The 12,387-nt window shown below is 42.1% G+C and overlaps 1 protein-coding gene across 6 annotated transcripts in view; it reads right to left on the bottom strand.

Moving 5' to 3' along the window:
- Window positions 1-3,506: 3,506 nt before the first annotated feature.
- RUFY3 (RUN and FYVE domain containing 3) overlaps window positions 3,507-12,387 on the bottom strand; it is an 86,575-nt gene continuing 77,694 nt past the window's right edge. For 4 of the 6 annotated variants that reach the window (XM_047751728.1, XM_047751722.1, XM_047751723.1 and 1 more), the window contains 5 exons: window positions 12,173-12,272; window positions 9,996-10,060; window positions 8,153-8,180; window positions 7,089-7,157; window positions 3,507-4,987 (listed from right to left, as the gene is read on the bottom strand). In XM_047751728.1, the coding sequence (XP_047607684.1) occupies window positions 4,844-4,987; window positions 7,089-7,157; window positions 8,153-8,180; window positions 9,996-10,060; window positions 12,173-12,272 (406 nt within the window). In that variant the 3' untranslated portion in view covers window positions 3,507-4,843. Of the gene's footprint in view, window positions 5,006-7,088; window positions 7,158-8,152; window positions 8,181-9,993; window positions 10,061-12,172; window positions 12,273-12,387 lie in introns of those variants that run through there. The other 2 variants (XM_047751724.1, XR_007130591.1) reach the window with 2 other exon arrangements.

Genomic DNA, 12,387 nt, shown 5'->3' with positions numbered 1-12,387 from the left:
AGACTCTCAGTCTCTCTCTCTCTGCCACTTGATAGGCTTTGAGCCCAAGAGCTACCGAGAAAGTAAGTTACTCAGGGTTTCTGATTGGCTGTAATTCCATCCATTTCTGCCCCCTCCAGGGATCAGGGCAGGGAGTTTGAGGCTATTTTTTAACTTGTTCTAACAAGAATAAACTATTTGTGATAGATAGATCTTGTAATTGACTATGATACTGTTGTGCTGGAAAGCAGCCCCCCAGGTGGCATGGCAGCATTGCCACCTGGAGATGTGTGCTGTGTTTTTCTACCCTACCTGCCCAGTAGGGGCCAGAGGCCTTTCTCTTAGTTACAAACTCAGGAATTTGACATCCTCAGCAATGCTTACAGCTGGTCCCTGCTTTGATTTTTAACTAGGTTTACATTGCAAAATGATATGCTGTCTGTGAATAAAGCTTGTCTTTTATTTTTATTTTTTATTTTTATGGCCGCACCTGAGGTATATATATGGAAGTTCCTGGGCTAGCGATCGAATCTGAGCTACAGCTGCCCGGCAGTGCCACAGCCATAGCAACGCAGGATCTGAGCCACCTCTGAGACCTACACCACAGCTCATGACAATGGCAAATCCCTGACCCACTGAGTGAAGGCAGGGCTTGAACCTGTATCCTCATGGATACTAGTTGGATTCTTTTCCACTGTGCTGCAAAGGGAACTCCCTGAATAAAGCTTGTCTTTTATTCTAGGTGTAGAGATTGTGCTTGTCAGATATTTGATTTGGTAGAGTAACACGCTTACAAAACTTTTTATACATAAGTAATTAAGGTGTCTACCACAAAATCAGCTGTCCTCAGGAATGTTGAGAGTAAAACAGAGGACCTTAATAATTAACCATCTCCGAGCCAACAAACATCTAAGAATCCTTAAGATTTCACTTGGGAGGACATTTTGGGGATGATTAGGTTAAATTATTAGAAAGATGCTTTACTATAAATCAAAACATACCACTTACTTCTGAAATACATTTTTTTTTAAAAGGCCTAGTGATCTGTTGGACAAAGCTGAAATGAGGCTGTAATATAAACAGTGGCCCTGAAAGTTATTTCAAAATCGCAAGGCTATATACCTGGAGTCCTTTCATAGAATGGTAGAATTCCCTTTGGGGGAATTTTATGTACATCATACATTTGGTATAAATAAATTGACTAAATAATGAATGTACCAAGGACCTTGTGATGAGCTATAAATCTGATTTAAAATCCCTAAGCTGAGAAAAAATCCTCAGATTCTATTTGGAAATCAACAACCCTTAGGGAGTTGAGTCAAATTCTGTTAGGTTAGATCTATAGTTGCTTTGAGTGTGAAAACACAATTTTTCAAATTTAAATAAATTTGGGAGTTCCTCTGTGGCTCAGCAGGTTAAGAACCCAGCATTTTCATTGCTGTGGCTTGGGTTACTGCTAGGGCGGGTACAGTCCCTAGCCTGGGAACTTCCATATGACACAGGCACAGCCAAAGGGAAAAAAGGATTGAAATAAACTATTTTGGAAGAGTTTGAAATACAAAGAAATGTTGTAGAAATAGTAGAATTCCTGCCTGATTTCCCTGTTGTTTACATCTTACATCTTATTTGTCACAACTAATGTAAGTAACCCATTAACTAAATTCCATACTTCTTTCAGATTTTTAGCCTTTTCCCTTTTTCTTTCATTCCAGTATGCCAAGTTACGTTTGGTCATTGTGTCTGCTTAACCTCAGTTTTTTTGATTTTTGATGACCCTGACAGTTTTAAGGAGCACTGGTCAGGTATTTTATTGGCGTCCCTCGTTGGAGTTTTCCGAGGTTTCTGTCATGGTTAGACTGGGCTTACTGTTTTGGGGGGGAGGAAGAACACAGGTGTCATTCTCACTCTGTTCATCTTATCAAGGATTTATGTTAACATGCCTCACCACTGACCATGTGGGTTTTGATCACCTGGCCAAAATAGTGTTTCCTAGGGTACTCTAAAGTTCCTTTTATCGGAGTTCCTGTCGTGGCTCAGTGGTTAACGAATCCAACTAGAAACCATGAGGGTGCGGGCCTAAAAGGACAAAAGATGAAAGAAGAAAAGAAAAGAAAAGAGAAGAGAAGAGAAGAGAAAAGAAAAGAAAAAGAAAAAAATGAAAGAAAGAAAAAATCCTTTGGCCATATATGTGAGTTTATTTTTATGTTCCTAATTCTAGTCAATTGGTCAATGTGTATTTATGCTAGTACCATACTATTTAGGTCACTGTTGCCTTTTTTTTTGGCTTGTTTTTTCATTACCTTCACCTGTTTCTTTTTCTTTACCTTTTTTCTTTTTTGGCCACCCTGAGGTTTATGGAGTTCCCTGGCCAGGGATCAGATCTGAGCTACAGTTTCAACCTGTGCCATAGCTGCAGCAATGCCAGATCCTTTAACCCACTGTGCTGGGCCTGGGATCGAACCTGTATCCTGGTGCTTCAGAGACACTGCAGATTACGTTGTGCCACAGTGGTAACTCTGATCACTGTAGCTTTGTAATAGGTTTTGAAATCAGAATAGACATTCAACTTTGTTCTTTTTCAATATTGTTTCAGCTATTTAGGCATCCCTTTTAAGTTCCACATGAATACTTCTACTTAGGCACAATATATTGGGATTTTTGAGAGATTACATTGATTCCGTAGATGGTTTTTGGTAGTAGTGACTTTTTTTTTTTTTTTTGTCTTTTGTCTTTATAGGACCGCACCCTTGGCATATGGAGGTTCTCAGGCTAGGGGTCTAATTGGAGCTGTAGCCATCGGCCTATGCCAGGGCCACAGCAGAATGGGATCCGAGCTGCGTCTGAGACCTACACCACAGCTCACGGCAATGCCGGATCCTTAACCCACTGAACAAGGCCAGGGATTGAACCCGCAACCTCATGGTTCCTAGTCTGATTCGTTTCCGTTGAGACACAATGGGAACTCTGTAGTGACCTTTTAAAGGTAATAATAAGTCTAACAATTCATGAAGTGTCTTTCCATGTATTGGTATCTTTAGTTTCTTTTGGCAGTGTTTCATCATTTTCAGTGTACAAGTCTTTTGCTTCTGTGGTTACATTTATTCCTAAGTATGTTATTCTTGGTGACGCAATTTTAAATGGTAGAAAGCACGATTTTTAAGGATGAAAGGCTTAACATTAAGTCAAGGTATTCACGACTTGGTCTCCTTGCTTTTGTGGACAGCTGCACTAATAACAGATCTTTGGAATTCTGGTTTTAAAAGAAAAAATGGCAAATAGCTTGTGTGCACCTCAAAATCAAATCTCAAGTGGCTAAGTAGTTACTCCTCCTTACATTCCATGTGCAGAGCAGCCTCTCTTCAATTTAATTCAAAATGAATTATAAAATAACTTGCTAATTTAGGATAATTCCCCACATTATCTCTAGTACCTAGAATAGTGCTGGCATATTACATTTGGTCAGTGATGAGAATGAAAAATCACAAAATAAATACTTAAAGGGAAAAAAAGACAATCAACAAAAGAGGTGAGAATTATTAGGATTTTATTTTTCTGTAGACTCTTAAAACTCAGTTTCACCAAGTAACAACTCTTTAAACTCAGCTCACCAAGTAATGTCAGACTTCAGAAATAACAAGTCTTTTCTGGACTGTAACCCTTTTAGAGAATTTATCAAAAACCACAGAGTTCCAGGATGTCTCCACTCATAATTCTAAACCAGTTACAGAATTCTATCTTCTTAGGTCTTAACTGGAATCAAACAATCTAGACACATGTAACATAATCAGAAGAGCAGGTACCATTTTCTTCTTTCCCCAGCCGAATGAACTCTCCTACCTCCCACCCCCGCTCAGGGTTTGTTACTAAGAGATGCTTGAGTATCTTACTTTCCAAGACACCTGCCTATCAGTTCTGATTCTTAGCTTGGATTAAGGGAGCTCTTAGTCACAAAAGAATTTGATAAATATTCCGAGTGAATTATTCTCAGCTGTGGACAAATTACATTTCTTTTTCCTTTACAGCTGACATAGTTTTGCTTCAATACTCCCTGTGTGCAGAAGCCAAACCTTTTGTTAAAACCCCTTATAATTTCCATGATGATTCAGAGGAGGGGAGGACAAGTGAAGAGAGTTGGCTTGTTCTGTAGAAGGTTCTGAAAAGGGCAGGTGACTTTTGAAGTCATCAAGTGGAGAAACCGCAAATGTTCCTCCTCCTTATTCTGATAATGAAAACACTTGTAGGCCAGAACTAGAAAGTTCTGGTTCTGAAATTATAATATATTATAATATTAAGTACATTCAGAATTTATATTACTCTGTAATTTCTTTTCCCTGAGTTTGGGTTCACAGTTTGGTAGATATTTAAAGAAGAGGTAGTTAGTGGGGGTAAAGAGGAAACAATGTTTATGTCAAGCAGCACCTGGGAAAATATGTAACATCTGTCATTTCAATCTCAGTTACCAATTATCATCCCCCCTTAATCTGCAAATGTAATAGAAGGATGGTCACTTTCCTTTTTATTCTTATCTACTAAGGACCTTCTCTCCTGTAACATCCACCCCAGTCTTAGGACTATTCATAAAAATGAACAGCCCTTCCAAAGACATACTACGAAATAAAAGCTTCAAAGTGGGGTCGTTTAGATTTAGCAGAGAGAGGCTCAACTGAGTAACTTTTATTCATAAAGTCGTTAGAGAAAGCGAGCAAAATTTGCAGCATCACCAGCCACTGCCTTTTCTCCCTGGACCTGGTTTATTTAAATCATTCCTATCAACTCTTGAGTTGACTCTAAAGTCTTGGCTCTAGGGGATCTGAGACAGCTAACACGGGTAGAGACATTTTGGTCCAAATCTTGGCCTCCAGTCTTACGATGGGCTGGTGGAATACTGTTTCATCAGATGCTCATGACAGGGATTGCAGACTCGCTCAGGCTTGATACTTGAGGGAAGAGGCAGCTGGTTTGTTGAGCAGGCATCACAGAAGGTACCTCTGCAGTTCTTACACACATGCTACAAGGAGAAGGGGAGCTCAGGTGGGGAACAGAAGAGCAGGGCTTAAGGATGTATGGGATACAAGAGGCTGAGTATGACAGATGCTCAGTGTCTAATCAAGTAATGACTGACTGCTGTGTGCTACACAGTATCTGACCGATCTGTCTGTAAGGAAGGGTACAACCTAGTTCTTAGATCTTAAATGAGAAGCATTTCCACAGAAATTATTTATCTTTAGATACTTTCATTTACTATATTCACTTTTACGGGGGCTATTTCTAATATTAATTTGCTATTATCTAAGCACAGTCCAAATAAGATGGGCAGTGACCTAGCCATGGATTGGGTAGCTAGCCCAAGATTAAAAAATTTGCAAAAAAAAAAGGAGTTCCCATCATGACTCAGTGGTTAACAAATCCGACTAGGTGTGGGTTCGATCCCTGGCCTTGCTCAGTGGGTTAAGGCTCTGGCGTTGCCATGCGCTGTGGTGTAGGTCGCAGACACGGCTCAGATCCCGCGTTGATGTGGCTCTGGCGTAGGCTGGTGGCTACAGCTCCCATCTGACCCCTAGCCCAGAAACCTCCATGTGCCACGGGAGCAGCCCTAGAAAAGGCAAAAAGACCAAAAAAAAAAAAAAAATTTGCTGAGCAGTGAGCTGAATGCATAATTTCTAATACACTGATGTGCTCACTGCTTTCTTGTGATGCTCTACAAGCACATCCTTTGGGATTTCAGTGCAGCAGGTGCACAGCTTCCTGCATCCTTTTTATTGGGAAATCAGTCTCTTATTAAGCATTTTGAGTGTAGTGGCCAAACTAGGAGAGCATGTGGGTCACTCTGGCAGTGTCACTAGTAAAGCTGTGACAGGGTGGTGCACACACAGCTCCAAAGCTCCCTAGAGAAAGGCTGTGAAGAATAGCTTCCCCATAAATAATGCTACTTCTCCCCAAACAACTCATCCTCCTGAGGGTGCAGTGGAGGTAAAGGGTCACTTTTATTTGAAAGCCTGGGAGGAATTTTCCTCTGACATACTGCAGTTACTCTGCAGGGCTCAGAAAAGCCAGACTTGGATTAGCAGCTTTTGTTTTGGAACGTATTTCTCTAATTACAACTTCCAAGGCTATAACGGCAAGGTCACCTCTATCTGATTCTGCTAATTCAAGACTGGATCATTCGACAATTTTGCTTGTTAAAATTTAGCATGATTGCAAATGACGGCACACGGGTTGTAACCCAGAATTTGGGCATATTTCCTTGTCTTCTAAGCACTTGTTCCTAACACTTATTTGAGCACCTGCTAAGAAGTGGACAGCCACATTCAATGCTGGGGGATCCCACTGTGAGCAATGCGGCCGTCAAAGAGAAGTACTCTTCCTCAGGGTTTCCCTCCGCTCTGCTGACTTGGGTAACACGCTGGGAGGGAGTGCAAAGCAGAGACGCTTGAGGATCCGAGGGGAAAACAAGTGGTCTAGTAGAGAGCTCTCAGGCTGTGTCCCCAGATAATTCAAAGAACCCCGCCCCCAACTCATCTTCTCTGTTCTAAGCAGGATGGAGTGCTGGAAGGAGTGTAGACCATGGAGCCACAGTCAGGTTGCACCTGGGCTTTGGGTAACCAGGAGATGTCTTAACACCTGGGTTCTTTATAAAATGATGCAAAGGATGCAAGCTTGACAAGAGCAGGACGGGTCTGCACTTTGTGCATTATCTTTCTCCAGTACATTCCACAGAGTGGGCACTTAACAGTTATTTACAGATTCTTGTTTGTTTTAAACTATATATCTTATATTTATTTTATTTTATTTTATTTTTTTGTCTTTTTGCTATTTCTTTGGGCCGCTCCTGTGGCATATGGAGGTTCCCAAGCTAGGGGTCGAATCGGAGCTGCAGCCCCCGGCCTACACCAGAGCCACAGCAACGCAGGATCCGAGCTGCATCTGCAACCTACACCACAGCTTATATTTATTTTAATGGGAATTTACTGACATGGCTTAAGAGGCCTGGAAAAAAAGCTTGCTCCTTTTGCGTTTCTCTGCACTCTGTACAGAGTCCCTCTTACTGGAAGGGCAGTGGTGTCATGGGCGTCCCTGTGGGGAACCTGCTCGTTCCTCACCACCGTTACCTTTGTTAGGCTGCAATCTTCCCGGCACAGCTGACACATCTGGGACTTTTCAGAGAGCAGCGGCTGATCCTAAAGCACATAGTGAGCCAGTCAGTTTCCCTTAGCCCCAGAAATATCAGTATTTTTAGAATATGCATTTTTTAGTTATAAAGTTAATATAATCACACTACAGACTATCTGGAAACTAGAGAAACAAATTACATACAGTCTCACCACCTTAATACAACTCTGATGATCCTATCATTACCCTTGGAGCTCTTTTAATTTTTATAATAAATGTGATTTCATTTTATTTTACTTTTTGTCTTTTTAGGGCTGCACCTGCAGCAAATGGGAGTTTCCAGGCTAGAGGTTGAATCAGAGCTGCAGCCATCAGCCTAAGCAACAGCCACAGCAACACCAGATCCTTAACCCACAGAGTGAGGCCAGGGATCGGACCCGTATCCTCATGGTTACTAGTCGGGTTCATACCTGCTGAGCCACAGTGGGAACCCCCATGTGATTTTATTTATAAAAAGAATATGCAAGTATATTAGGTGTAAAAAGTTAAAAAAAAAAAACCTATCAACACGAGTGGAAAGCGGAAGGCTTCATTTTACATGTTAATAGAAAATGACAGGGGTGACTAGCATTTATCATAGACACAGCAGCGCTTATCATCTTTCTCACGGGGTCGTCATATATCGCTGAATATTTAAGGTATCTTTCCAGTGCTTCCTTCCTTTGCTTTTCTAAGTGATTAAGAAATATGTCTTCTGTCCATTTTCTATAAGGGAAAGCCAGGAGAAAGGGAGGTGCGGGGAGCTCCCTTAGGTCTCATGGCTTGTCAGAGAGACTCTCAGATGGGAAGTGACAGCTGCTGTTTGCTTAGTGAACTGCTTAAGGCTGTGCTACTTCTTGTGACAGTTTTCAGGCAAAATGCACGTCCCTTTAGGACACTATTAAGGATGGACACAGAGGCCTGGATGCATTCATCTACCTCCCAGCTGCCTTGTCTACAGCCAGGCATGGTCCAGCCAACTGTGTCATTTATACGGGATGTCTCAGCACAGGAGACTACGTACCTGCTCATCCACAGGGTGAGACTGCAGCCTACAATGCAAAGTAAAAGCAGTAACTAAGAGTAACTCATCTTTCCTTTTTTATCACTTCAAAAGCACAGAAAAACCAGTATCATGGCTCTTTTATGCTCTTGGGACCAATGCAGTTACTAATGTTGACCTTCCCAAGGAGAGGAAGTTTTGTGTTAAAGCTATTACCGGAATGTAATCCTTGACCTACATTCTAGTTCCTGTTTAAAAATAGACGGGAGTAGACTGGAGTGAGATTATATATATATGTTTTCTGTCTTTTAGGGCCACACCTGCAGCATGTGGGGGTTCCCAGGATAGGGGTTGAATTAGAGCTTCGGCTGCTGGTCTATACCCACAGCCAGAGCCACACCAGATCCAAGCCGAGTCTGTGGCCTACACCACCACTCACAGCAAGGCCAGATCCCCGACCCACTGAATGAGGCCAGGGATTGAACCTGCAACCGCATGGATACTATTCGGGTTCATTACCACTGAGCTACAACAGCGACTCCCTGGACTCATATTTTATGTTTCCTTTTTACTACCAAGAAAATAGTGTGTATGTTTCCCAACCTGCAAAACTCCAGTGACCAAGACCATACCTTTAAAGCCTTTTTTCCTATCCAATATTATGGAAACCCACCCATTATCTTCTGTCATGTATTAGTTCCTCCTCCCAAGTATTCTTAAATGTGAACTGTAGCAAATTAATCAGAGAAAAGGAAATGAATGAGACTGTCACATGAGTACCCATCCAGGTTGAAATGTTTCTTCATGATAGCCAGCTGAGCTAACCTTGATTTTTCCACCTTGGAATAGAACTTATACAAGAGGAGAAGCAAAGCCAACTCTCAGTTCTGGGGAGCATGCACCACAGCTCTACAGTGGCTCCAAGTCTCTGCCGCTGAGTGACAGCGTGACCACCAGCGTGACCAGGTTTTCAGCTGCTCCTTGGACCACAATCCCAGGACACCTGGGTATGTTTTAAGATTGCAGTTCTGGCCAGGACAGGCCCTGGAAGCAGCTGCTATGGATGCAGAGACAAAGGACTTAAAAAGAGAGGGCATGATAAGGAGAGGCAACTTGGGCCTTTCTGTGTACCTCAGTTTTCTCATCTCTAAAGTAGGAAAAAAGTTTAGATGATTAAACTTTTGTAAGGAGACGTACATTTTAAGGAGATGATGAATGTGACACACTTTTTAAGGTGCAGAGCACAACACAGATAGAAGGTGGTACACTCATGCTCTGTCCTAGCGTTCCACATCCAGGTTGAATCCTCAGATGCACAACCCACAGATACAGAGAGCCCATCATATTCGTTATACCAGGCCATTTTATATAAAGGAATTGAGCATCCATGGATTTTCCTATTTGTGGGGGCTCCTGGCATCTTACATACACCGCAGCCACAGCAATGCGGGATCTGACCCACGTCTTCGACCTACACCACAGCTCACGGCAACGCCGGATCCTTAACCCAATGAGCGAGGCCAGGGATCGAACCTTCGTCCTCATGGATGCTGGTTGTGTTCGTTACCACTGAGCCATGATGGGAACTCCTAGAAATAATCTTTTAAGTGATCATTTGAGTTTGGGGATTAACTAGGGAAGAATCAGAGGAAAGCTTGATCACCTTTCTTTCTTCTGAAATGGCCTAAATGGGTCTGGTTTAATAATGTGTTATCTGATCTATTCTTTATTCACTCCCTCTTCAAAATATCTTTCTGGAATAGTAATATTATAAGTCAGTGTCTGACTTGTATATCAAAAGGGCTCTCCTTCCCACCACCCCAAAACAGCTTTGTATCTTAGTTACTATTTTATTAATAATCACCTGTGGCTTTCTTCCAGGGGCTTTACTGGTTGCACATTTTCCTCTTGAGCTCTGCGCCTCCCATCCTGCCAAAAGAAAACAGCCCATTAATTACTCAGACTGATTAACAACTGCTGCTGCTGCTGCAGACATGTTCTTCTGTATTGTCTTAGCTTCAGTATAAAACTAAGCAGCTTTTTTTTTTTTTTTTTTAATTAGGAAAGGAATTTAACTTTGAAGATATTTTCCCTCATTCTTTGTTCCAAGTAGTTTTTTGTTTGTTTTTTTCTTTTTTAGCCACCCTATGACATATGGAGTTCCCAGACCAGGGATCAGATCCCACCTAAGCCCCAGCTGTGGCAACACCAGATCCTTAACCTACTGTGCCCAGCTGGGACTGAACCTGCATCCCACTGCTCCCAAGATGCCAATCCTATTGTGCCACAGCAGGAACTCTCCAAGCAGTTTCTTTCTTTCGTCGTCTTCTTTTTTTTTTTTTTTTTGTCTTTTTAGAGCCACACCCTGTGGCATATAGAAGTTCCCAGGTTAGGGGTTAAATCAGAGCTGCAGCTACCGGCCTATACCAGAGCCACAGCAACACGGGATCCGAGCCGTGTCTGTGACCTACACCACAGCTCATGGCAACGCCAGAACCTTATCCTACTGAGAGAGGCCAGGAATCAAACCCACAACCTCATGGATACTATTTGGGTTCCTTTCTGCTGAGCCACAATGGGAACTCCTCCCCGAGTAGTTTCTTAACAAATTATGCTGATAGACTTTGCAACAAATGATTTTCAGAGTATATTATTTACTTTAATTCTTGAGATTCAATGAAATTTTGAATGTGTCCTATTTATTTACAAAGTGGGGTCAAGACATCAGTTACTTCTTAGGAGAAAAAATTAAACACACACACATGCACACACATCATCTGAGCTCTGGAAAACTAGTGAAACCAAGCACGGCCATAGCCAGCAGACTGTGTAATCCTCTGGACAGTTAAGTAGTTGCCTCGATGTCATGACAACTACAGCCTATATAACCAGAGGAGTTTTCTACTCTGAAGAATCAAACTGCATTTCTACCAGTGCTCTTAAGCCCTGCCTCAGCAGTTTCGGGGGACACATTCTTTCTGTGGCACAGTGCGGTCTCCCTGAAATGCTTGCCCAATGGCCTCCAAAAGTAGAATGTATGTTCTCAGACCACTCCTGGAAAGCCCTGTCCTGCAGGGTGATTCAGGATCAAGACATCTAAGGCCACATTGGAAAAACAGGATAAGATAGACCAGATTTTAGGTGAACCTCTGTTAAGCCCTTACTGGTAGATCTCACACTTGCTAAACTAAACTAATAAAGAAAGCATGCTACAGAGAGAATGCTACTTTGCACACGTTAAATTAATGGTAATAAGTACTATGGAATAAATTTCCATTTACCACTTTTGTACTCTCCAGCAAATTAGCAGCTCACTCTCTAGAAATTTTAAGTGAGAAGCTTATAAATTTGTCCTGCTTTGTTATGTGTAATATTTACAAAGAAGGTCGTTTTCCCCTGTGCTTGTCTTTGACAGAAAATGTCACGCCTTCCTAATTTTATCCTTTAAAGAGAGCGGCTATTTCCTGGGTCCCAGAGATGCTCTTAATCCAATTTCAGCTCCGTCACTGCGGGTGCTGGAGGTCTCTTTCCTGACACTGTCCTGTACAAGCTTCCACTCCTGCTCTTTCAAACATGCTGCGTTACGTTCCCTTCCCCAAGCCTAGTTCCCTCATTTTCTAGTTTTCCTAGGAGAAGTACATTGAGTGATGAGAAGTACATTGAGTTAAAACTGAAATGTTCATGATTTGAAAAGGGTGTTCACACGCAAATCCAGATGGAAGACAATTCTGTTAAAGGGGAGCTCAGGGTTGGGGAGGGATTACTACTGTATTATTAAAAATATTAGATGCCAAAATAACATTACCTAACTGAAAGGAATAAGACTGTCACTGGAAAGCATGGGTATGAACTCCCTTTTCCAAATGAAATCAAGTCAGAGGGCACGTCCTGAAGGCAGACGCAGAGTCGAGCCTCCTCGCGCTCCCTCCAGCGCCCGCCTGCCTTCCACACACTCAAGGCCACAGCAGGGAAGCACATGTTCTGACCCATCAAGGCAGCCTCTCAAAATCAAGTCAATGAACCAGGAATAACAAATATTACCGTTTTGGTTTCTGGCTTCTGGGAACCCTTTCCTGGGATGCTCCTGCTGTTTTGTGATCTTCCTTCTCTTTCCTGCTTTAATTCTAACTCAAGCCGGTTTCTGAGATAGGGAGGAGAGAAAATAATGAAAATGTGGATTTCTGAACTCATGTTTTCTAAAGAATGACAAACCCTTAAGAGTTCAGGAATTAAATTTTAATACTTGATTAATAAAA

This window comes from Phacochoerus africanus, chromosome 10 (genome assembly GCF_016906955.1).
Source record: "Phacochoerus africanus isolate WHEZ1 chromosome 10, ROS_Pafr_v1, whole genome shotgun sequence".
Taxonomy (NCBI): Eukaryota; Metazoa; Chordata; class Mammalia; order Artiodactyla; family Suidae; genus Phacochoerus; species Phacochoerus africanus.
This window is presented reverse-complemented; position numbering and strand designations above follow the sequence as displayed.